Source organism: Pecten maximus, chromosome 4 (genome assembly GCF_902652985.1).
Source record: "Pecten maximus chromosome 4, xPecMax1.1, whole genome shotgun sequence".
NCBI lineage: Eukaryota > Metazoa > Mollusca > Bivalvia > Pectinida > Pectinidae > Pecten > Pecten maximus.
This window is the reverse complement of record NC_047018.1, coordinates 4,749,830-4,777,058: the sequence shown is the minus strand read 5'-3', so window position 1 is coordinate 4,777,058 and position 27,229 is coordinate 4,749,830. Positions and strand designations below refer to the sequence as shown.

The 27,229-nt window shown below is 40.3% G+C and overlaps 1 protein-coding gene across 1 annotated transcript in view; it reads left to right on the top strand.

Moving 5' to 3' along the window:
* LOC117325032 (cholinesterase 1-like) overlaps positions 1-27,229 on the top strand; it is a 211,260-nt gene that overhangs the window by 162,134 nt on the left and 21,897 nt on the right. The window contains exon 3 of the mRNA XM_033880934.1: positions 26,611-26,761. Within this exon, the coding sequence (XP_033736825.1) occupies positions 26,611-26,761 (151 nt within the window). The remainder of the gene's footprint in view (positions 1-26,610; positions 26,762-27,229) is intronic.

The following is a 27,229-nucleotide window of genomic DNA, read 5'->3' as shown; positions in this document are numbered from 1 at the left end:
TATGGTCAGCATATTATACTGTATATATCAATAAATACATCTTCAAGCGTATAATATACATCTTTGTCATTAGTTCAGAATCTGATAGCTTTCTCTGGACGACACATAGGGTAGTCAATTAGGCGTTGTCTCATAGGCATCGCACTGGGGAATTGTAACATGGGATCACATTGGCTAGACACTGGGGTCGAGGTACGAATTATAGTGCTTTCAGTGACAAACAGGAAACAAATACTGGATATTACAAAGGATTATATAAGGGATCTTGGTGCTCTGTGTTATGCTGTTGAACAGGTTGGATAACTACCCACAGTGGACATACGATGCTTTCTCTTTTAATGCGTATTTTGAGATTAGATTTTAAGAGTGGATCACTTAAAATCGCTGTTCTAGTGATAGAAAATAAAACTGGTTAACAAGCAAATGGCTCAGATGGTAAAAATATCAGGCTGAAATCAGACGGGAATGATTTAATGGATATGGGGACTGTTGAGGAAAAGTCGACTTTAGTTCGTCCTACAAATACTAATATTCTAGCCGAAAATGACTTGTGATTATATATCATAAAATTCAGATTGGAATTTGAAGGCGCTGGTTGTAGAAAACTGACCATGACCAACACGCCTTATCGTCCACCACGATCAGCAAATATTATCGTCCACAACGACCAACACGTCTTATTGCCACCACGACCAGCAGGTATTATCGTGTGCTACGACCAACAAGTATTATCGTCCAACACGACCTGCACGTCTTATTGTCTACCACAACCAGCAAGTCTTATCGTCCACCACGACCAACACGTCTTATCGTCCACCTCGACCAACAGTTTTTATCGTCCACCACGACCAACAGTTTTTATCGTCCACCACGACCAACAGTTTTTATCGTCCACCACGACCAACACATCTTATCGTCCACCACGACCAACAGTTTTTATCGTCCACCACGACCAACAGTTTTTATCGTCCAAAACAACAAGCACGTCTTATCGTCCACCACGACCAACACATCTTATCGTCCACCACGACCAACACATCTTATCGTCCACCACGACCAGCAAGTCTCGTCGTCCACCACGACCAGCAAGTCTCGTCGTTCACCACGACTTACACATCTTATCGTCCACCACGACCAACACATGTTATCGTCTATCACGACCAACACGTCTTATCGTCTACCACAACCAACACATGTTATCGTCCACCACGACCAACACGTCTCGTCGTTCACCACGACCAGCAAGTTTTATCGTCCACCACGACCAGCAAGTCGTATCGTCTACCACGACCAGCAAGTCTTATCGTCCACCACGACCAGCAAGTCTTATCGTCTAACACGACCAGCAAGCCTTATCGTCCACCACGACCAGCACATCTTATCGTCCACCACGACCAACACGTCTTATCGTCCACCACGACCAGCAAGTCTTATCGTCCACCACGACCAGCACATCTTATCGTCCACCACGACCAACACGTCTTATCGTCCACCACGACCAACACATCTTATCGTCCACCACGACCAGCAAGTCTTATCGTCCACCACGACCAACACATCTTATCGTCCACCACGACCAACAGTTTTTATCGTCCACCACGACCAACAGTTTTTATCGTCCACCACGACCAACAGTTTTTATCGTCCACCACGACCAACAGTTTTTATCGTCCACCACGACCAACAGTTTTTATCGTCCAAAACAACAAGCACGTCTTATCGTCCACCACGACCAACACATCTTATCGTCCAACACGACCAACACATCTTATCGTCCACCACGACCAGCAAGTCTCGTCGTCCACCACGACCAGCAAGTCTCGTCGTTCACCACGACTTACACATCTTATCGTCCACCACGACCAACACATGTTATCGTCTACCACGACCAAAACGTCTTATCGTCTACCACAACCAACACATGTTATCGTCCACCACGACCAACACGTCTCGTCGTTCACCACGACCAGCAAGTTTTATCGTCCACCACGACCAGCAAGTCTTATCGTCCACCACGACCAGCAAGTCTTATCGTCCACCACGACCAGCAAGTCGTATCGTCTACCACGACCAGCAAGTCTTATCGTCCACCACGACCAACACATCTTATCGTCCACCACGACCAGCACATCTTATCGTCCACCACGACCAACACATCTTATCGTCCACCACGACCAACACATCTTATCGTCCACCACGACCAACACGTCTTATCGTCCACCACGACCAACACATCTTATCGTCCACCACGACCAACACGTCTTATCGTCCACCACGACCAGCAAGTCTTATCGTCCACCACGACCAACACATCTTATCGTCCACCACGACCAGCAAGTCTTATCGTCCACCACGACCAACACATCTTATCGTCCACCACGACCAACACGTCTTATCGTCCACCACGACCAGCAAGTCTTATCGTCCACCACGACCAACACATCTTATCGTCCACCACGACCAGCAAGTCTTATCGTCCACCACGACCAACACATCTTATCGTCCACCACGACCAGCACATCTTATCGTCCACCACGACCAACACGTTTTATCGTCCACCACGACCAGCAAGTTGTAATGGCCACCACGATCAGTAAGTCTTATCGTCCACCACGACCAACACATCTTATCGTCAACCACGACCAACACATCTTATCGTCCACCACGACCAACACATCTTATCGTCCACCACGACCAACACATCTTATCGTCCACCACGACCAACAAGTCTTATCGTTCACCACGACCAGCAAGTCTTATCGTCCACCACGACCAGCAAGTCTTATCGTCCAACACGACCAGCAAGTCTTATCGTTCACCACGACCAACACATCTTATCGTCCACCACGACCAACACGTCTTTCGTCCACCACGACCAACACGTCTTATCGTCCACCACGACCAACACGTCTTATCGTCCACCACGACCAACACGTCTTATCGTCCACCACGACCAACACATCTTATCGTCCACCACGACCAGCAAGTCTTATCGTCCACCACGACCAACACATCTTATCGTCCACCACGACCAGCAAGTCTTATCGTCCACCACGACCAACACATCTTATCGTCCACCACGACCAGCACATCTTATCGTCCACCACGACCAACACGTCTTATCGTCCACCACGACCAGCAAGTTGTAATGGCCACCACGATCAGTAAGTCTTATCGTCCACCACGACCAACACATCTTATCGTCCACCACGACCAACACATCTTATCGTCCACCACGACCAACACATCTTATCGTCCACCACGACCAACAAGTCTTATCGTTCACCACGACCAGCAAGTCTTATCGTCCACCACGACCAGCAAGTCTTATCGTCCAACACGACCAGCAAGTCTTATCGTCCACCACGACCAACACATCTTATCGTCCACCACGACCAACACGTCTTATCGTCCACCACGACCAACACATCTTATCGTCCACCACGACCAACACATCTTATCGTCCACCACGACCAACACGTCTTATCGTCCACCACGACCAACACATCTTATCGTCCACCACGACCAGCAAGTCTTATCGTCCACCACGACCAGCAAGTCTTATCGTCCACCACGACCAACACGTCTTATCGTCCACCACGACCAACACGTCTTATCGTCCACCACGACCAACACGTCTTATCGTCCACCACGACCAACACATCTTATCGTCCAACACGACCAACACATCTTATTGTCCACCACGACCAACACATCTTATCGTCCACCACGACCAACACATCTTATCGTCCACCACGACCAACACAACTTATCGTCCACCACGACCAACACGTCTTATCGTCCACCACGACCAACACGTCTTATCGTCCACCACGACCAAAACATCTTATCGTCCACCACGACCAACACGTCTTATCGTCCACCACGACCAGCAAGCCTTATCGTTCACCACGACCAACACGTCTCGTCGTTCACCACGACCAGCAAGTCTTATCGTCCAACACGACCAGCAAGCCTTATCGTCCACCACGACCAACACATCTTATCGTCCACCACGACCAACACATCTTATCGTCCACCACGACCAACACGTCTTATCGTCCACCACGACCAACACATCTTATCGTCCACCACGACCAACACGTCTTATCGTCCACCACGACCAGCAAGTCTTATCGTCCACCACGACCAACACATCTTATCGTCCACCACGACCAGCAAGTCTTATCGTCCACCACGACCAACACATCTTATCGTCCACCACGACCAGCACATCTTATCGTCCACCACGACCAACACGTTTTATCGTCCACCACGACCAGCAAGTTGTAATGGCCACCACGATCAGTAAGTCTTATCGTCCACCACGACCAACACATCTTATCGTCCACCACGACCAACACATCTTATCGTCCACCACGACCAACACATCTTATCGTCCACCACGACCAACAAGTCTTATCGTTCACCACGACCAGCAAGTCTTATCGTCCAACACGACCAGCAAGTCTTATCGTCCACCACGACCAGCAAGTCTTATCGTCCACCACGATCAACACATCTTATCGTCCACCACGACCAGCACATCTTATCGTCCACCACGACCAACACATCTTATCGTCCACCACGACCAACACATCTTATCGTCCACCACGACCAACACGTCTTATCGTCCACCACGACCAACACATCTTATCGTCCACCACGACCAACACGTCTTATCGTCCACCACGACCAGCAAGTCTTATCGTCCACCACGACCAACACATCTTATCGTCCACCACGACCAGCAAGTCTTATCGTCCAACACGACCAGCAAGTCTTATCGTCCACCACGACCAGCAAGTCTTATCGTCCACCACGATCAACACATCTTATCGTCCACCACGACCAGCACATCTTATCGTCCACCACGACCAACACATCTTATCGTCCACCACGACCAACACATCTTATCGTCCACCACGACCAACACGTCTTATCGTCCACCACGACCAACACATCTTATCGTCCACCACGACCAACACGTCTTATCGTCCACCACGACCAGCAAGTCTTATCGTCCACCACGACCAACACATCTTATCGTCCACCACGACCAACACATCTTATCGTCCACCACGACCAACACATCTTATCGTCCACCACGACCAACACATCTTATCGTCCACCACGACCAACACGTCTTATCGTCCACCACGACCAACACATCTTATCGTCCACCACGACCAACACGTCTTATCGTCCACCACGACCAAAACATCTTATCGTCCACCACGACCAACACGTCTTATCGTCCACCACGACCAGCAAGCCTTATCGTTCACCACGACCAACACGTCTCGTCGTTCACCACGACCAGCAAGTCTTATCGTCCAACACGACCAGCAAGCCTTATCGTCCACCACGACCAACACATCTTATCGTCCACCACGACCAACACATCTTATCGTCCACCACGACCAACACGTCTTATCGTCCACCACGACCAACACATCTTATCGTCCACCACGACCAGCAAGTCTTATCGTCCACCACGACCAGCAAGTCTTATCGTCCACCACGACCAGCAAGTCTTATCGTCCACCACGACCAGCAAGTCTTATCGTCCACCACGACCAGCAAGTCTTATCGTCCACCACGACCAGCAAGTCTTATCGTCCACCACGACCAGCAAGTCTTATCGTCCACCACGACCAACACGTCTTATCGTCCACCACGACCAACACGTCTTATCGTCCACCACGACCAGCAAGTCTTATCGTCCACCACGACCAACACGTCTTATCGTCCACCACGACCAGCACGTCTTATCGTTCACCACGACCAACACGTCTCGTCGTTCACCACGACCAGCAAGTTTTATCGTCCACCACGACCAACACGTCTTATCGTCCACCACGACCAGCAAGTCCTATCGTCCACCACGACCAGCAAGTCCTATCGTCCACCACGACAAGCAAGTCTTATCGTCCACCACGATCAGCACGTCTTATCGTCCACCACGACCAACACATCTTATCGTCCACCACGACCAACACATCTTATCGTCCACCACGACCAACACATGTTATCGTCCACCACGACCAACACGTCTCGTCGTTCACCACGACCAGCAAGTCTTATCGTCCACCACAACCAGCAAGTCTTATCGTCCAACACGACCAGCAAGTCTTATCGTCCAACACGACCAGCAAGTTGTAATGGCCACCACGACCAGCAAGTCTTATCGTCTACCACGACCAACACATGTTATCGTCCACCACGACCAACACATCTTATCGTCCACCACGACCAACACATCTTATCGTCTACCACAAGCAACACATCTTATCGTCCACCACGACCAACACGTCTCGTCGTTCACCACGACCAGCAAGTCTCGTCGTTCACCACGACCAGCAAGTCTCGTCGTTCACCACGACCAGCAAGTCTCGTCGTTCACCACGACCAGCAAGTCTTATCGTCCACCACGACCAACACATCTTATCGTCCACCACGACCAACACATCTTATCGTCCACCACGACCAACACATCTTATCGTCCACCACGACCAACAAGTCTTATCGTTCACCACGACCAGCAAGTCTTATCGTCCAACACGACCAGCAAGTCTTATCGTCCACCACGACCAGCAAGTCTTATCGTCCACCACGATCAACACATCTTATCGTCCACCACGACCAGCACATCTTATCGTCCACCACGACCAACACATCTTATCGTCCACCACGACCAACACATCTTATCGTCCACCACGACCAACACGTCTTATCGTCCACCACGACCAACACATCTTATCGTCCACCACGACCAACACGTCTTATCGTCCACCACGACCAGCAAGTCTTATCGTCCACCACGACCAACACATCTTATCGTCCACCACGACCAGCAAGTCTTATCGTCCAACACGACCAGCAAGTCTTATCGTCCACCACGACCAGCAAGTCTTATCGTCCACCACGATCAACACATCTTATCGTCCACCACGACCAGCACATCTTATCGTCCACCACGACCAACACATCTTATCGTCCACCACGACCAACACATCTTATCGTCCACCACGACCAACACGTCTTATCGTCCACCACGACCAACACATCTTATCGTCCACCACGACCAACACGTCTTATCGTCCACCACGACCAGCAAGTCTTATCGTCCACCACGACCAACACATCTTATCGTCCACCACGACCAACACATCTTATCGTCCACCACGACCAACACATCTTATCGTCCACCACGACCAACACATCTTATCGTCCACCACGACCAACACGTCTTATCGTCCACCACGACCAACACATCTTATCGTCCACCACGACCAACACGTCTTATCGTCCACCACGACCAACACATCTTATCGTCCACCACGACCAACACGTCTTATCGTCCACCACGACCAGCAAGCCTTATCGTTCACCACGACCAACACGTCTCGTCGTTCACCACGACCAGCAAGTCTTATCGTCCAACACGACCAGCAAGCCTTATCGTCCACCACGACCAACACATCTTATCGTCCACCACGACCAACACATCTTATCGTCCACCACGACCAACACGTCTTATCGTCCACCACGACCAACACATCTTATCGTCCACCACGACCAGCACGTCTTATCGTCCACCACGACCAGCAAGTCTTATCGTCCACCACGACCAGCAAGTCTTATCGTCCACCACGACCAGCAAGTCTTATCGTCCACCACGACCAGCAAGTCTTATCGTCCACCACGACCAGCAAGTCTTATCGTCCACCACGACCAGCAAGTCTTATCGTCCACCACGACCAACACGTCTTATCGTCCACCACGACCAACACGTCTTATCGTCCACCACGACCAGCAAGTCTTATCGTCCACCACGACCAACACGTCTTATTGTCCACCACGACCAGCACGTCTTATCGTTCACCACGACCAACACGTCTCGTCGTTCACCACGACCAGCAAGTTTTATCGTCCACCACGACCAACACGTCTTATCGTCCACCACGACCAGCAAGTCCTATCGTCCACCACGACCAGCAAGTCCTATCGTCCACCACGACAAGCAAGTCTTATCGTCCACCACGATCAGCACGTCTTATCGTCCACCACGACCAACACATCTTATCGTCCACCACGACCAACACATCTTATCGTCCACCACGACCAACACATGTTATCGTCCACCACGACCAACACGTCTCGTCGTTCACCACGACCAGCAAGTCTTATCGTCCACCACAACCAGCAAGTCTTATCGTCCAACACGACCAGCAAGTCTTATCGTCCAACACGACCAGCAAGTTGTAATGGCCACCACGACCAGCAAGTCTTATCGTCTACCACGACCAACACATGTTATCGTCCACCACGACCAACACATCTTATCGTCCACCACGACCAACACATCTTATCGTCTACCACAAGCAACACATCTTATCGTCCACCACGACCAACACGTCTCGTCGTTCACCACGACCAGCAAGTCTCGTCGTTCACCACGACCAGCAAGTCTCGTCGTTCACCACGACCAGCAAGTCCTATCGTCTACCACGACCAGCATGTCTTATCATCCACCACGACCAGCATGTCTTATCAAGCAAATACTCTTTATTTAACGCATCGTGTACCCCTGAATGTTTCCTGTGCATTAACGGTGACCTTATCAACGGTATATATCATTACCTTGGTTATATTGAATTAGCTTATTTTAGCGCCTGTGAAGTATGGCATACATTGTAGCTCATACAGATGAGTGGAATGTTGAGGTGTTACATACAAAGGTTGGTTCCTGACAGAATACATTGTAAACGGAAGACACAACTAATTGTTGTGGGAGGCGTTCAGAGATATGCTTGATTGTTTGTTATAACCATGACACTTAGGCTCCTTGTATTGCCTTTCACACTGTACGTATGGTACGGATATTTCCGTTTCATGATATCTTACAGAGTCTCCTGTTTGACTTGTCTTATATATTGCCTTTTCAAGTCATAATGCGACTTTCGGCAGAAACGTTTTTACAATATAACACTCAAATAGAAACAAATAAACAATATTCATAACATTGATGTTACGATACAATGTGGTGCCACAAACTGTTTCAATTGGATGTTTGCCAGTTGTATGATTTTATCTCATTCAAAGATAAAACTTTATTTCACTTCCATATTGGTTAACATCAAAATGCCTTTCCCTTTCAAAATAATGACGTCTTAAACGTTGTCGTTTTTCTTCTAATAATTGAATTTTCAACGTGACAGTTCCTTTTTAATATTTCAGTTTAATGTTCTCAATGACATTAAATTCCAAATAGTAACCAGGAAGTTCATATGACTTTTAAAGGCAAATAAAGAGATTTTTTCTGTATCCTACTTCACAACTGATATTCATTAACTTTATATGTATTGTTTATAATTTCTACATTTTTTAACACCTGACGTATATATACAGTCAATAACCTAAGATAGAATGATAATTTGCATCATAACATTTAATATTCGGCCACAACATATTCTACTCACATACAGCCTTCTTCCTACTTTTCCTCGTGAGATATTTGTATACACTTATTCCGACATTGGGTCATTCAACACCTTTAGCAATATCGACACTTAGTCGTGGATAGAATACATTGTACATGTACGTAATAAATGCTTTACATATTCCATTCACTATTCTAAGGTATAATTTGGCTGATTCCAATAGTGCAACATTTTTAGAACGCCTGCCAGCTTTCTGTGACGTGTTCTCTCCGTTATTGCGGAAATAATATTTTACTACTTAAAGTATGGATTTCTTACCTTTAAATACAGAAGTGTTACCTGTTACATTAACTCAAGAAATGTTCAAGAACATCCAACGAATTATGATTGATTGTTTCAGATATAAAGGAAAGTCCGCCTGGAATAAAATGTATGTTTCTGACGTCTATACAGTATATCGATTTTGGACAGTTTTATATACAATAATAAAATCTGTATCATGCGCTGGTTTTGCAAAAAAATCATAATCGTTCATATCGATCCCAGCAGCTTCTTATTTTTGTCTGCAATGTCATCTGATTGGAAAACACTAAAACGACTGGGATTGGTTTGTTGTCCTTTTGGACCTAATGTGATATCCCTATTTCCTTTATGGTCCCTTTATTTTTCAGTTTGAGCTTTGATATCGTCTATTTTGACATTATCAGACTATTACATGATTTGAAATAGAACGTAACATCAATTAGATTCGTTTTAAAGAATGCGGGGAAAGTATCATAATATAACTTCTGCTCCTACAAGATCGTGCGGTTACATTGACCTCCAGTTCGAACACATATTCGGCTCCTTGAAGATCGTGCGGTTACATTGACCTCCAGTTCGAATACATATTCAGCTCCTAAAAGATCGTGCGGTTACATTGACCTCCAGTTCGAACACATATTCGGCTCCTACAAGATCGTGCGGTAACAATCTTCAATTCTACTTCGTTCGAGGGTATATTTACTTAAGAACACAATTTTACTTGTAAAGCAGAATCGCATAATATGCTAGTGTACGACAAAATTGTTGAGCAAGATTAATAGTGTGAATTATGTCACCCGCACAAAAGGGGACATATTGTGTTTGCTCCTTTTTTCCTTCTTCTTATTTCTTCATATGTGTTTTCGTGTGTGATCTTTTTTCAATCAGCCACTGATTGGTGAATATTTATATATATTCTGATGTTGGTAAAATTTGGTACATAGATGTAGTATGACACTGTAGACACTTGAGACCTCAAGTACTTTGTTTAGGACTGCGGGGGTCATTTGGGGTCATATGAAACGGTGTAATAATGAGAAGATGTACTTGTTATTGTTTAAATGGATGGTCGAATTTGATTTTCACATTGATAGCGATAGCTGCAAAAGTAAAATGGTAAAGACGTCAAGATAATTAAATAATTAAGATAAGTCCTTACCGTCAGAAACTGATACCAAATTAAATCTAATGATATTTGTTATGAAACAGGAGAACATGTTCCCCGCTAAGATCGTAGTAATGCATCACGCCTTTAACCAAATGCACCTCAACATAACATATCAATTAACATTCTTTTAGGATATTTTTTATCCATATCACCGAATAGATTAACATCAAAGTTACAATTACCTAAAATATTCTACGACTTTTAATTTGATAACATCGTGTAGATATATCATATGTTTATGCCCCTTTGACTTCTAGTCTCTTAGTTAAAGACGAACTCGTGAGACAAGAAGATAACACCGTGCCACTCAATAAACCAGAATGTACGTGCATTGATACCGCTTTCACTATACACAAGTGTATCACGTGACATTTCAAATAGCGTTTTTCTCTTGATATTCGAAATTTGAAATTAAAATTTGTGTTTTTTTATAGCCAACAAATTAATTTATCATAGAAGGAGTGTAAATAAAATATTGAATTTCATATTCAAAGTAAGTAGCATTATGATAGAACAAACATACTTTAACACATGGGATTTTGAGTTATGAGAATGCTTCACTCAACACGAAATCACAGATGGACCATGACAATCCTTGAATATATGTTGACATGTTCAGAACTGTGTTTCATGTTTAACGCTATATGATCAACATCCCAACCTGTCCATCGGTTAGTTTGCTAGTCCGTGTTGATATTAACAAACAAGCAAACGTTTATATCAATAGTTATATTCGATAAAGGTTTCGTTAACTATGATATAGATTTTGAGTAAATGCAAAGCATAAATAATGAAAAATATTCAGACGGTTGAAATTGTTGTAAAAATACTTTCACAACAGAAAAATAAAAAGATGCCTTTTTTCGATCATATAAGCTGTAGGTATCATAGCATACATGGTTGGAGGATAAAGATGTTAAAAATTTCGAAAAAAAGTCTTCTGAAAACTAAAAATCCAGAACAACTCGCTTTTTAGTATGCTAATTTGATTGTCTGTAAAGTATCCTGAAATTATTGACTCAGGTTACTTTCAAGGACACTGGCATTGGAGTCGATTAAATGAAACAAATAATGGAAATCCAATACGCCATCTTATTTTTTCGGGACGTTTCGAGTTATGTGTACAGCGGAGATCAACTACACTAAAACATGTAATGTTATGTTTAATTAGTTTTCGCTTTGTAAAAAGACATTTCAGATTACGATTTAAAGCTATATATATGTTCGCGCTAAATGATGAATTACCTCAAAAGGCATCACCAAGATAAAGTTGGTTGTTAAATTCTCTGCATATTTTCATGCCATTTTTGTGTTCAACTTTTACTTTTATTTCTTCCAAATAAAGTCACAATAATTCCCAACATACTGACTATAATTGCTATATGTTACAATGTGTACTAGTCGTAAATACGCCCGCTGGAATGTGTGATCATGGTACAACACCAAGGTTGGAGTAAAGCAGTAAATTGATTATTTTGTTAATGAGGATTTTCTCATGTCTGTATACCATCCCGTAGATGTTATCTCTCACAAAGATCCATTTGATTAAGGCGATAGTGTAGTTTTATGAATTAAAGTGAAATGTACATCATGCTGTTGTTACGTTTAATATGATAATGGATATTGTATTGTAGGTTTCATGGTTATATATTAATCCTGATGTTTTATTAGCTTTGGCGATGTGTATTGTAGGTTTCATGGTTATATATAAATCCTGATGTTTTATTAGCTTTGGCGATGGGTATTGTAGGTTTCATGGTTATATATAAATCATAGTGTTTTATTAGCTTTGGCGATACATCATATTTAAGTTTAATTGATTATACGAACTTTATTGTGAATTGTTTTATAAACCTGTTAACGTATTAGTTACGGAGATGTACATCCTTTTGTAGTTGTCATGGTAATACACACATTTTGGTGAATTATAGTGATGAACATATCTTTGTAGTTGTCGTGGTAACACACACATCTTGATGTATTACAGTGATGTACATGCGCATCCTTTTGTGGTGTATTATAGTGGTCTACATCCTTTTGTAGTTCTCATGGTGATATTAACAATTTGTTGTATTATATTGATGTACATGCGCATCCTTTTGTAGTTGTCATGGTAATATACACATCTTGGTGTATTATAGTGCTGAACATCTTTTTATAGTTGTCATTGTAATAAATACATCTTGTATCCAGTGATGTACATATTTTTGTAGTTGTTGTAATGTGCATCTTCTTCTTATTGCTCGGATGAAATTCAAGATTTTACAATTGCCGTAGTAATGTATGCCATATTTCAAATAACATTGTGTTTCTATAAAACGCTTCAGTGATAATGTCTATGATATCACAATTAACAAAACTACATTTCCATTCAGTTCTTAAAAAGACATACGGCTGAGCCTCATGTATATTTGTGATTTCAAGAGAAGCTGGTATTAATCATTACTGTGTTATTTCTAACTTTGCAATATGCCATAATGGTTAATGATCAGTGGTTGACGTATTTGGTAGAGGGTCACCAAAACATGAAGCGAAAAGTCACTCTTATCCTTCGAAATATGTGGTGCAATATTATTCTTTTCCTTCAAAACATATAGCTCAATGCCACTATTCATCCAGAATATGATTAAGACAGGCAGATAGCATTTCAATATGCTTCTTTGATTGTTAATGAGATTAATTGTTAATATACACTTAATTATAACACGTGGTTGGTCGGGCATTACCATGGAATCGGAAGAAGAGTGCGTTACAGTCGTACCGCCCGACCACCCCTGATTATTTGACTCTCATACAAACTAATCAAACTTATTAAACTTAAGAATGTTTGTTAAGATGTTCTGCAAAATCTGTCTTGCAATAAATTATCCATTTCCCGCAATTTTATCTTTTGTTTGACTTACAGACAGATTTTTGAGTGATGTGGAAATTCGACATTTTGCTGCCTTGCTTTATGTTATTTTTGTTTTACGTGACGCCAGGATAAACATAATTTTCAATTGCAATAATTATTTGACAAACGACACACACGGATTTAATATTTAAAGTTAGCGTTACTACTGTCAGACTCATTCTGTACATGTGAGAGTAGTCCGTCTAACAACCGTCAAGCTAGGCGTTTGTACTGTCAGACTCATTCTGTACATGTGATAATGAGTATAGTCCGTCTAACAACCGTCAAGCTAGGCGTTTGTACTGTCAGACTCATTCTGTACATGTGATAATAAGTAGTCCGTCTAACAACCATCAAGCTAGGCGTTTGTACTGTCAGACTCATTCTGTACATGTGATAATGAGTAGTCTGTCTCATAACAACCGTCAAGCTAGGCGTTTGTACTGTCAGACTCATTCTGTACATGTGATAATGAGTAGTCCGTCTAACAACAGTCAAGCTAGGCGTTTGTAGTGTCAGACTCATTCTGTACACACGATAATGAGTAGTCCGTCTAACAACCGTCAAGCTAGGCGTTTGTACTGTCAGACTCATTCTGTACATGCGATAATGAGTAGTCTGTCTAACAACCGTCAAGCTAGGCGTTTGTACTGTCAGACTCATTCTGTACATGTGATAATGAGTAGTCCGTCTAACAACCGTCAAGCTAGGCGTTTGTACTGTCAGACTCATTCTGTACATGTGATAATAAGTAGTCCGTCTAACAACCGTCAAGCTAGGCGTTTGTACTGTCAGACTCATTCTGTACATGTGATAATGAGTAGTCTGTCTCATAACAATCGTCAAGCTAGGCGTTTGTACTGTCAGACTCATTCTGTACATGTGATAATGAGTAGTCCGTCTAACAACCGTCAAGCTAGGCGTTTGTACTGTCAGACTCATTCTGTACATGCGATAATGAGTAGTCTGTCTAACAACCGTCAAGCTAGGCGTTTGTACTGTCAGACTCATTCTGTACATGTGATAATGAGTAGTCCGTCTAACAACCGTCAAGCTAGGCGTTTGTACTGTCAGACTCATTCTGTACATGTGATAATAAGTAGTCCGTCTAACAACCGTCAAGCTAGGCGTTTGTACTGTCAGACTCATTCTGTACATGTGATAATGAGTAGTCTGTCTCATAACAATCGTCAAGCTAGGCGTTTGTACTGTCAGACTCATTCTGTACACACGATAATGAGTAGTCCGTCTCACAATCGTCAAGCTAGGCGTTTGTACTGTCAGAGTCATTCTGTACATACGATAATGAGTAGTCTGTCTCATAACAACCGTTAAGTGAGCGTTAGTTCTGTCAGACTCATTGTGTTATACCTCATCATCGCTTATGAAGCCATTATAAGGTCAAGGTATATTGCTTAACAATGTTTGTGTGTCATACCGCCCACATATACCTAGGAGTGTGACATCTTGTTCTCTCACGTTTCCCGATGTAGGGGCTCGAAACATTATATTTAGACATTTTAAGGAAAACACGTCCTGTGGCAGACTAAGGAAATCCATTAAATGCTTTCTGTAAAACGTGACATTGTATTGATGTGACGCTTTTAATTGTGACCTTAAATACAATACCAGATCTACCCGATAAGAGACCGGCGAGGCATCCTGAAATAGTTGTATACGTCAGGCTGGGTTAGGTATCACCACTGTGTTATCTTTCTTACATACCCTGTCTCGTAATGGTCACTAATTTTATCTGGCTGTATATTTCTTTTCTTCACTTGTTTGGTATGTCTTTTTAAAACTAACAATTGCTAGATTATAATCTGTATCACTTTATGTTTGAACTGGAACCTTATATACTTTACTACTCGTTAACCTTTTACTTTTAGTTTTTCCACAAAAATGATTTCTGTATGTGCTATGACAATTTTGCTTTCGACTTGTGAAGAATGACACATCTGTATTGTACCCACGGACAATTCATTGTCAATTGATTCTTCTCCTCGGCAAGCTGATGCTCCACATGTTGGCCTTTTATCGTCACTTAAAGCCTTTTTACCAACCATTATCAATAATTCTATAGTCTTTTACTTTTGTTACCTCCCCCTTTTTGTTACCTATTAACAGCCGTAAGGGCTGCAAGTAGGAGTTGATTAATAGGCTTACTGTGACTGGTTGCTGTGGAAAGTTTTTTTTAGCATTTGTGTAAAAGTATGTTATGAAAGAGGGGAGAAAAGAAAAAGGTGCATACAAATATCATCCTAACTTATATCATATCATATTTAGGGGAACAATTTAAAACGTTGCAAACCTAATGATATCGACCTTACTTGCAATTTGAAAGTAAGAATCGATCGATATGAAGGCAGGAAGGCACAGAATATCTGTTTCGTCTTCAGTACAATCCCTAATGAGAATGTGAAATGATTCGTACGAACTTCTATAAATCCAATGTAAACTACCTCTGTTTGTGATCTAGTGTAATTAAGCCGGAAAAAAAGTTTTGTACCACCATTACTGCAAATGTGTCACCTTTTGGGTTGTTTCGTTCTTTTGTTATTATTGGGCATGTTTCTTCAGTTAGCGTAAAGCTGTTTTGATTGCAATGCGTTACATAACACTACATTTAAAATAGCAAAACGTTCGAAAACTGTTCAATAATTCAAAATTATCTGATATTTAAATCTTGATGTTTCCGTTGAAACAGAAAGATACACACAAATGAGCAATTTGGTGAGACTTGTCTGTCAGTAGTGGTAGTATCCAGTCATATTGTTTAAATGATCCGCATGCGATAGCAGTGAAGATTGAGGCAAGATATCAACCTTGCATGAAACATAATACTTTACATCAGATCCTCTACAACAAGTAGTTCGTTCAAATAAAATGCTCTAGAGGCCGCAGTTCGTTTAAATGAACTAGCCTGTTAAAACAGATTCGTTTTAATCAAAAATTTCGTTTGAAAGAGATTTGTTTGGATTATGGCGCGTCGTCGTGGATCCACGTGGTCCTAGAAAATGAATACCCCTCGGAGTGACGGCGTCCATAAGGTCCATTAAGCATTGTCTCTTCTTGTAGCATTAGCTATTGTTCTTCGTGTGGTGTTAAATGCAAACAAAATGGTGAGTTGGAATCCCAAACGGCGGTTTTAGTGTCTCTAAAATTACAAGACTGGTATTGTTTGAATACTAATTTACCAATCAAAGACGGAAGACTGATGGCGTTTTAGAAGTAATTACTATATAGCTGATGTTTGTAAGGGTATACGTATTATATAGATAGGAGTATGCGCACTCTTAGCTTTTGTTCGATTTGTTATACTGGTATAACATGCAATTGATTACCTTTTTTTTTATTTTACTATACTTTGTATTTTCGATAACCCCCCCCCTGTATTTTTTTCTGTTTTTCTTTTTCATTCAGGATTTAGACGATTCCTGATTTTGATTAACGGATAAAAGTAAATTTCACAGTGATTTTTTAACTCCAATATTTTTCTTTAATTGAAACACCTTAATTGGATTAATCCGACCTGATGACTAAACTATATGGATAGAGATCTGGCTGTGGTACGTGATCTGTATTGTCGATGTCGTGACTACCTTACTACCAAAAGCTTTTTACTGCGTTTGTCTAGCACGATTCCACATATCCATCATTTTGATTTGGTGATATACGCCCTCCTAGGTGTAATACGTGATTCTGCAGTCAATAACATACCTCATTAAGTACGTTCGCAAACTATTAATATCATTGAGTCAAATACCATGTTTATGATAATATATATAAACAAATTCAATTAACTGCAATCTTCTTGATTCAAAGCGGCGAATTTCATTTATTTGTATCAAGTTGGATTTTCCTAGAATAGATAACTAAAAAAAAGGACCTACCCAAGGTTGATATATTTGTTCGTTAAGACAGTATTGTTTGTTTTTATATTTGCGTCATCACTCCATGTCGCCTCCGAACATCTCAAGATAATGTGATTACTGCTTTTCTTCAAACTCATATCTTATGTTGTCTTTCACCGCCACTCAGCATATCCGATTAAGTTATGGCTTTAACTATGGCCGAACATGCTGGAGAAAGGAGGTTTTTTGTGGTTTATTATTTATCTTATGTCCCTTTTATCACAGGGTCGCTTTGAAATTTAGGAATATCTGGTTTTCAAGTGAATACTTCCAGTGAGTGACAGATCTATCGGATACATCTGCTAGCTACGTGAAGAGTTATAAAATGGACTGCGGTTTTATTTTAGAATATTATCGGGACCACTTTCCTCACTCGATCATCATCGACTTGTCAAAGATTCTTATACAGTGTCTGCGACTCGTCAGGCGCTGCAAACAACTTTCGTTATCAGTGTAATGGTAGGCGAGTGAGTATTGTATGAACGGCATCAGCAGGAGGTAGACAACAGCCAGGTATTCCGTGTCAATCCCACATTACACAGGTAGCTGTGCTTCCTACACCAGGGTGTTACATTTAAAGATAACATTTTCGCTATAACGTAATCGTATCTAACATCTCTCAATTTTCACATTAATGTAGACCATTTGTCTGGATGTTTTAGTTTTATTTATATACAGGGGCTAATGTGTTTCTATTGCATCTGACGGCCCCATTATGATGCTGAATTCTTCTCACTGTCGAAGATTGTTAACACAGGACGCAAAGAAGAATGCGGATAGGCAGATAAAACGAATGAAACGAAGTGGACAGCAATTCCTTAAACAATAAAGGTGACCAATACATAGCGTTAGCGCAGTATCTAGATGAAAACACACATGCTAAATAAGTTATAAACAGAAATACAAATTACATGTATCACAAGTCGAAGGAGGCAAAAGACAAGTAAAACTGATGTAAACACAACGGAAGAGGTAGAAGGCAGATGTGAATTATGTATGAAGCTACGAGGGACGCAAGGCAATAACCTTTCAGTAAAAAAACTACGAAGGAGACGGAAGGCAGATAAAACTGAAGCATAAAATAATGAAGAAGGTGGAAGGCAGATTAACCTGAAGTATTAAATAATGAAGAAGGTGGAAGGCAGATTAACCTGAAGTATAAAATAATGAGGAGGTGGAAGGCAGATTAACCTGAAGTATTAAATAATGAAGAAGGTGGAAGGCAGATTAACCTGAAGTATAAAATAATGAGGAGGTGGAAGGCAGATTAACCTGAAGTATTAAATAATGAAGGCGGAAGACAGATTAACCTGAAGTATAAAATAATGAAGAAGGTGGAAGGCAGATTAACCTGAAGTATTAAATAATGAAGAAGGTGGAAGGCAGATTAACCTGAAGTATTAAATAATGAAGGCGGAAGACAGATTAACCTGAAGTATAAAATAATGAAGAAGGTGGAAGGCAGATTAACCTGAAGTATAAAATAATGAAGAAGGTGGAAGGCAGATTAACCTGAAGTATAAAATAATGAAGAAGGTGGAAGGCAGATTAACCTGAAGTATTAAATAATGAGGAGGTGGAAGGCAGATTAACCTGAAGTATAAAATAATGAAGGCGGAAGACAGATTAACCTGAAGTATAAAATAATGAAGAAGGTGGAAGGCAGATTAACCTGAAGTATAAAATAATGAGGAGGTGGAAGACAGATTAACCTGAAGTATTAAATAATGAAGGCGGTGGAAGGCAGATTAACCTGAAGTATAAAATTATGAAGGAGATGGAAGGCAGATGAAACTGGAGTATATTATAACGAAGGAGGTGAAAGACATACAACTTTTCTTCTTACGTTATCTGTTTCAAAATATGTTATTGTCAACACAACAAGTATAAAACAAAGTATTTTTATATAGAATATCATCAAGCTTTGGTGTTAGCAAAAGGGATGGACAAAAGGCTCAGCCTTTATTAGTCCTTCCCTTACGTTACCTCCTTTCCTTTTTTACATCCTAACTTTTATTTCCACATTAACTTGCCAACGTACCCCCTAAAACATAGATAATGGTTTGGTATTTCATGTTAATCTCTATTTCGTTGTTTTTTGATGGTTATGAATGATAATTTACCGACAGCTGATTACTCCACTGAAAGAAGGTGTGTAGAACTCACCAACATTAAGAGTCTATGTATAGATTCTTCTACATGATGTAATACCGTACAGAACTAGCTTTATGTTTGTATGAGCATGGTACAGTTCAGGTTCTGTATATTGTGATCATTTCATCAGAATGCATTAAAATGTTTCGATATGGTTATGATTAAATCCCTAAAAGACATCTGTAAACGAGATACTACATCCCCGTGAGTTATGTCTTAACGTTTGTCTAAGGCGACGTCGTTTATTATGAAGCTTAAATGTGACCATGACGCGCAAAACTGGTGTTGCACATGTCAACAAAAGTATCTGTAATGGATGTTCAAGCGTACAAAACATCTTGGAGACATGGATCAATGATCATTTTCTGTATGGTTAAAGTCATCGGTCGCTAAATTAAACTTGATTTAACTTTGTTTAAATGCCAGACATGCAGGAAAGACTATCGATTCGAGAGACCAAGGCCAAAAAAGACTTGTTCCGACACGAATCGATGTTCATTCTCTATTTGGCTATGTAACAGAAACTGGAGTTTGTCCAAATCATTGTATATCTTGTTGGAAGAATAAGTCTAAACTCCATGCTGCATTCACTGCCCACGAACGCAGAAGATCACTGAAATTACGCTACATATATGAATCAGAACCAATTCAGTGAGATTTAAAAAAAAAAAAAAAAAATGGAAAGGCAGGTGTTTATTTCGAAAAAAAATAACATTGCAAATCAAGCGTTCAGTCGTTATCATACCAACGTGAAAAAATTAATTTAAATTGGAAATTGAGAAAACACGATAACGTGATATGGTGTGATCTGTGCAGGACCACTGGCTTTCCTACTGCCTTGTATACGTGTTATGTCGTTTCTCGAGTGTGTTTCCTTGAATACCACTTCACACTAGTAATAAAACGCTCCGTGGGTGAGTGTTGATATGGGACGTTTAGTAGTGGGTATAACGAGGGTGAAATTGAGTAATTATCGTGTTTGGTCTTCCACGACAAACGTAATCACGGTCTATCGCAGGCTGTTTAGACCTATTTAATTTACCGCGCTGCTGTATATACACAACGAGAGATGTATAGGCGGGCGATAAATGGTGCTACAACAGGCTCTGATTGGTGGGCACATCGGTGCAAGGATGTCGAACAGCTCTTAAAGAATACAAACCGATCTTTTACTGACAATGAAGAGCCGGTTGTTAGATGTATCTCTTGTAAAGAGATATAACTTGCTTAAGCTTTTTCAAGCACAGAACTATCTACTTCTTTATGTATTTGCAGATCGATACAACTGAACGTCTTATTTCGTACATTCATTCCTTTCGTTAAAAAGGAAAGTATGAGGCGACCACGTTGCTCTCCTAGCTGTTATCACTTCAAAGGAACGAAAGATGTTTGATGTATATGGCTGTATAGTTTGTTTATTTGCCGTTCAGACGTTCGTAGGTGTTACTGATTAGGTGATTAATGAGATGTTCTATCACCGTGACATATATATATATATGTAAGATGTTTTTATTTGTTTATTGCTGTTTTCACACACATACTGGACTATTACAATACGATTAAGACCCTGGTTTAATGGCACTGATAATGGTGGTTTAAATGATGGTTTGATTGACTAAGAAGCACCATTGGTGGAAAATAATTGTTTTTAAAGCTGGAACCCCGCATATCTTCGGAATTTCCCCGACAGCCCAATATTTATAAAGATATCCCTTAATTTAAAGGCTTATTGATTAAGGCAAGCTGACAATACTCATAAATCGCTTCAGTGTTGATATCTATATCACCTTAGTTCGTATAATCTCCATATTTATTTGTTACTGTGATACGCGGGTTTTAATTAAGATTTCGGAATAATTAGCTAATTATAAACATGGATAACAAGTGTCCTTAGTCTCCAAGTGTCGTTTAAAATCAAATGATCTTAAGGTACATACAGTTTTCCATTTAGAAATTCGAATGGTTTGTGTTTCACGTGTTCAATATAGTCATGTGCGTCGAGGTACCACAGAAACCCGGTGTATACATGTACACGTACAGCACACGTACATGTACACATACAGCACATCATACTAAACGTGAAAAAAAAAAAAAAACAATTGAGGTCCGAAATATCGTAAATGACGTCCGCGAAATACAGATCCAATGTTGAATGCAGGCTACGTACCGAACCCTGCCTCATATATATATATATTTCTTTAGATTGTGCCCCATAACGGAAACTCAGGTTTAAAGCCAGACTTGTGTAAATAATCGGGAACATTTATTATGGGTATCATTTGGTCTTGTGATGTCTGTTTACTATTTACATATGTAGATCTCCAGACCTGACACGCCGAGCACGCGTTATTTTGTAGGAAGGTAATAAATCCGAATTCATTACTTAATCCGAGTTACTTTACGGTATTCATGCAAAGCTTATAACTTTAGAAATCATTAATTATTTACAAAAAATGAGCAAATATACGCGAAAACCCATCTTAATTTGTATGGTAAAATGGATGATGTATCAATATCTTTAACCGATAATCAGAAAGGTTTTATCAAATAAGCATAATTAACTTCTATGTGATATCCTCAAATTATATATAACACAGTATCCCATTGTTATCATGCAAGATAGATACTTTTTCAGTAGATCGGAAATATCTTGTTCAAATATATCACTCCCGTCACCATATAAATTGAACTGAAACATATTTAAACTATAGAACAAGATCATACAGCAAGAGATGAAATACCGGGTTATTTGGTTATACAGTTGCCAGGGTAAATGCGCTTAGTTGTAGAGATTGGTAGCATCCGCAAGGAATGGTCGTGGTACCTGAGCTGATCGTGTGGTAAATGATATTACCGATAACTCGTTGTTGGCAAAATCGTCTTTTAAAACATGCCTTTCGTTTGGACATGCTAAACAATTCATGGCGGCTTCCCAATCCTTCTATGAGCTCTCCAAATCAGTTTCCGAATGCCAACAACAACAGTTTTTAATGCATTGTCTGTACCATAGAAAGGGGGTGAAAACGTCTGCAGTGAAGTTTAAGCACGATAGTCATAGTTCCTTATAGTTTCCATAACATCTTAAACATTGCCCACATTTCTACTGTTGTAAAGTAAGTGCCATTGGCTAGGACATCTCCTCCTTGTATATGTCATATAAGTCAAGAAAAATCCGATACATTATTTATGTACATGCGGATGTCAGACGTAGAAAGGCAGCTACATGACAAAAAGGTACAAGATAAATACTCGCTTTATTGTCCCTGAAACATTAAATGGAACAGAAGTGTTGTTAAGCTTCACGGTTTATTTAGAAAACACTCCGTTTTTTTGTGATATACCTCCATAACATAAAGAAATATTCAAGTTAATCCTTATAAGTTAATCAACAGCCTCTTACAAACCATTACGCTGTTCATCCACAAATCAAAGGCGACGTTATAAACGACGTTATATTTCTGGACTGATAACATAGATTGGTAAGACAATGAAAATGCTTTAACAAGCAAGATTAAATCATTATAGACTGCATATCATGCCGCGGAAAGATTATAAGTTAATCTACATCCTGCTAAAATTCAATTTATTGAAGGATTCTTTTCTCTTACGCTGTTCATCTGCCAATCAAAAGCGACGTTATAAACACCGACGTCATTTTAATGGACTGATAACCTAAATTTGCAACCCAATGAAAATGAAAATGCTTGTAATTACTAACAGGATTAAATCATTACAGACTGCATATCATGTCATGGAAAGATGCTTTGTCAGTAATAGATATGAAATCAAATACGACTCTGACCTTTCTGACCTCCGCCATGAGGAGAGTTGTTGTTCCCGTAGTACCTTAATGTTGTTTGACACGAATATGTTAGGAAATAAATGCCAGGTGATACACCAATCTTCGCCTGTATAGGCAAACTCATTGATGTTTTTATAAACGTTTATATGACCATGTTTATTTACTTTCGTGCACATCTCATAATGTTTATGTCTGTGTTATCATTTTACGTATTCTCATAACATATAAATCAACAGAACGCTTTCTAACAACATAATGTTCAAGTTGTATCAAATCTTATTGTGATATGGTTAGTTTTATCAGCTCGGATGACGCAGTATGATGTGTACTACATGTAAATACAAACTATAATGCTTCCGTCAAGTGATTTAAAGACAATACAGCACGTTCGATTGTTACAAAAGTACACTGTTTGTTTTAAGTGCTTTAAGAAAAATAAATACAAGTACGTTTTCATGTTTTATCGTTAATTTTAAAATGTTGGCGATAAGGAGGCACTAGCTGTACAGTAAGAATCTGACTTGAGCGGATATGTATCTGCCGTGCGCCTGGATCAGACTCTAAATACTCACATATTACAGCCCGTGGCAATGTTAATGGTACGGTGTCAAACCCAATCCTGGTCTATAGGAAACCAGACACGTGATTACAATAATACTTACAACTAGACCAATATTTATTAGACGTTTTTCCCGATATTGTTCGTTTGTCTTACGTTTAGAAGAAGCACGGCCGTTGGTAGGAAAGCGTTTGTGTTGGGTTACTTAATTCCTGTTTTAATTTTTACGTCATGGAACAATCCATTTATGGTGTCCTAAGTCATGGACCAATTCATTTATAGTGTCCTAAGTCATGGAACAATCCATTAATGATGTTCTACGTCACGGAACAATCCATTAATGATGTTCTACATGTACGTCAAGGAACACTCCATTAATGATGTTCTATGTCACGGAACAATCCATTAATGATGTTCTACATAACGGAACACTCAATTATTGATGTTCTACGTCACTGAACACCCCATTAATGATGTTCTACGTCGCGGAACAATCCATTAATGATGTTCTACGTCACGGAACAATCCATTAATGATGTTCTACGTCACGGAACACTCAATTAATGATGTTCTACGTCACGGAGCACTCAATTAATGATGTTCTACATCACGGAACACCCTATTAATGATGTTCTACGTCACAGAACAATCCATTAATGATGTTCTACGTCACGGAACAATCCATTAATGATGTTCTACGTCACGGAACAATCCATTAATGATGTTCTACGTCATGGAACACTCAATTAATGATGTTCTACGTCACGGAACAATTAATTAATGATGTTCTACGCCACGGAACAATCCATTAATGATGTTCTACGTCACGGAACAATCCATTAATGATGTTCTACGTCACTGAACAATCCATTAATGATGTTCTACGTCACGGAACTATCCATTAATGGTGTTCTACGTCACGGAACAATCCATTAATGATGTTCTACGTCACGGAACAATCCATTAATGATGTTCTACGTCACGGAACAGTCCATTAATGATGTTCTACGCCACGGAACAATCCATTAATGATGTTCTACGTCACGGAACAATCCATTAATGATGTTCTACGTCACTGAACACTCCATTAACGATGTTCAACGACATTAAATGGATATTAATTTACTCAAACAGGTTATTTGGTGGAAAACCATCTACCCCAAAATACACACAAGAGATTAGGGTTATCATATGTAAGTCTTTTTTTAATAAAAAAAAAAACCAACTTAAACTGTAAATAATGGAGCCTATACCCTAACAATATTGCTAACGGTTACTGAGAGAGGTTACTGCGGTTAATTGTCCTCAAGTTTGATACAAATTTTGGAATGATAGTGATGTGGCTTGAGTCGCATTTTCATAGTAACCATTAGAAAGACTGTCCGGGGTTTTCCTATTTGCATTTGAAGCCCGGAGGAACGTCATTTACACCTACTGACCTCAATGCGTCCTAATCATAACACCACGAACAATAGCGCTATTCCGAAAGGTCAATGACATTTTCGAAACATGCTGCTGACGGCGTAAGACTATGACAGAGTTAAACAACCCATGATTATGCTAAGTTGGGTCAACTCTTATTCTGTTCGTCATACCAACTGAGCAATCATTTCCCTTTTGTTTAAAAGCAGCGTACATTTGTGATATGAAATATATATTAATACTTGTAGATGTCGCATTAAACGTTTACGTTTACAACTTATATCTAGCCATTGGTACAGTATAATTTTGCCTTTGCTTGGGAAAAGGCTTGCCCTTGCTATGACTTTATTATCTCATCTATTGATCTTTCTTCAGCGCTATATTTTCTTCATTGTTTCTCAGCGCAATGTTTGAGAAGTTTTCAAATTACTGATTTTTTAAAGCATATGAATAGGTTACTTGGAGACTCTTTTCGCATAATTATTAAATATTAAAACAACACATTTGAAAATCGTAACAACGTTTACTGGTGGTTTTCATACAGCCAATTTCCTATGTTCTCTGGATTTAACAACTCTGTTCAGTACAAGAGACAGGAAGTGCATATCCAAGAGCGACTGTCATTTAATGACGAACCTTCGTGCAGAACATCATATGCGCCTTTAAATTCTGACGTCAGCAAGTGGCAATCTCTAACGAAGTATCGTTTTACCTGTCAGTAATATACCAATACTCAAATATGTTTACTGGTTAAGCTTTGTTAAAGCCGCCAAAATGAATAATTTGTCTTGTCTTGTTACAGAAAGGACACCATTTCACAAAAAAGAATAATTTGTCTTGTCTTGTTACAGAAAGGACACCATTTCACAAAAATGAATAATTTGTCTTGTCTTGTTACAGAAAGGACACCATTTCACAAAAATGAATAATTTGTCTTGTCTTGTTACAGAAAGGACACCATTTCACACACAGTCTGCCAGTACTTGTCTTTATACATGGTGGTTCCTATTACAACGGGATGGGCGCCATTTTTGACGGAAGTGCTCTCGCTGCGCAAGATATTGTTGTTGTTTCACTAAACTATCGTATTGGTCCTCTAGGTAAGTTTCACTAAACTATCGTATTGGTCCTCTAGGTAAGTTCACACCCCACTACTTGTATTACATTTCGGTACACACAGTAGGATACCAGGTCGGATGTTGTGTTAGAAATGTGGTTCGTAAAAGAGTTAGAATCCCCAGTAGAAATGTCCAGCCACCGAATGTACAAAGCGACTTCCAACGTCAACTTTGGCCTGGATTATATTGAATTTGAACCTACGTAAATACACTATGAGGCAAACCTTTAACTTGACATTTCGTTTTTACTGTGCTAAACTGCAGTAAGTGTGGTTATTACGGACCATGTTTAGGATTTTGCGAAAAGTACAAGAAAAGAATAGCATCTTTAGTTTTAAACTCAAAGGTAACGTAATAAGATGTTACGGTAATCAGAGCAGACGTCGGCAGCCAGTAATGCCTAGTAATCTAACATTTATTTTTTTCCTCAGAAATAAAGGTGAAATGATT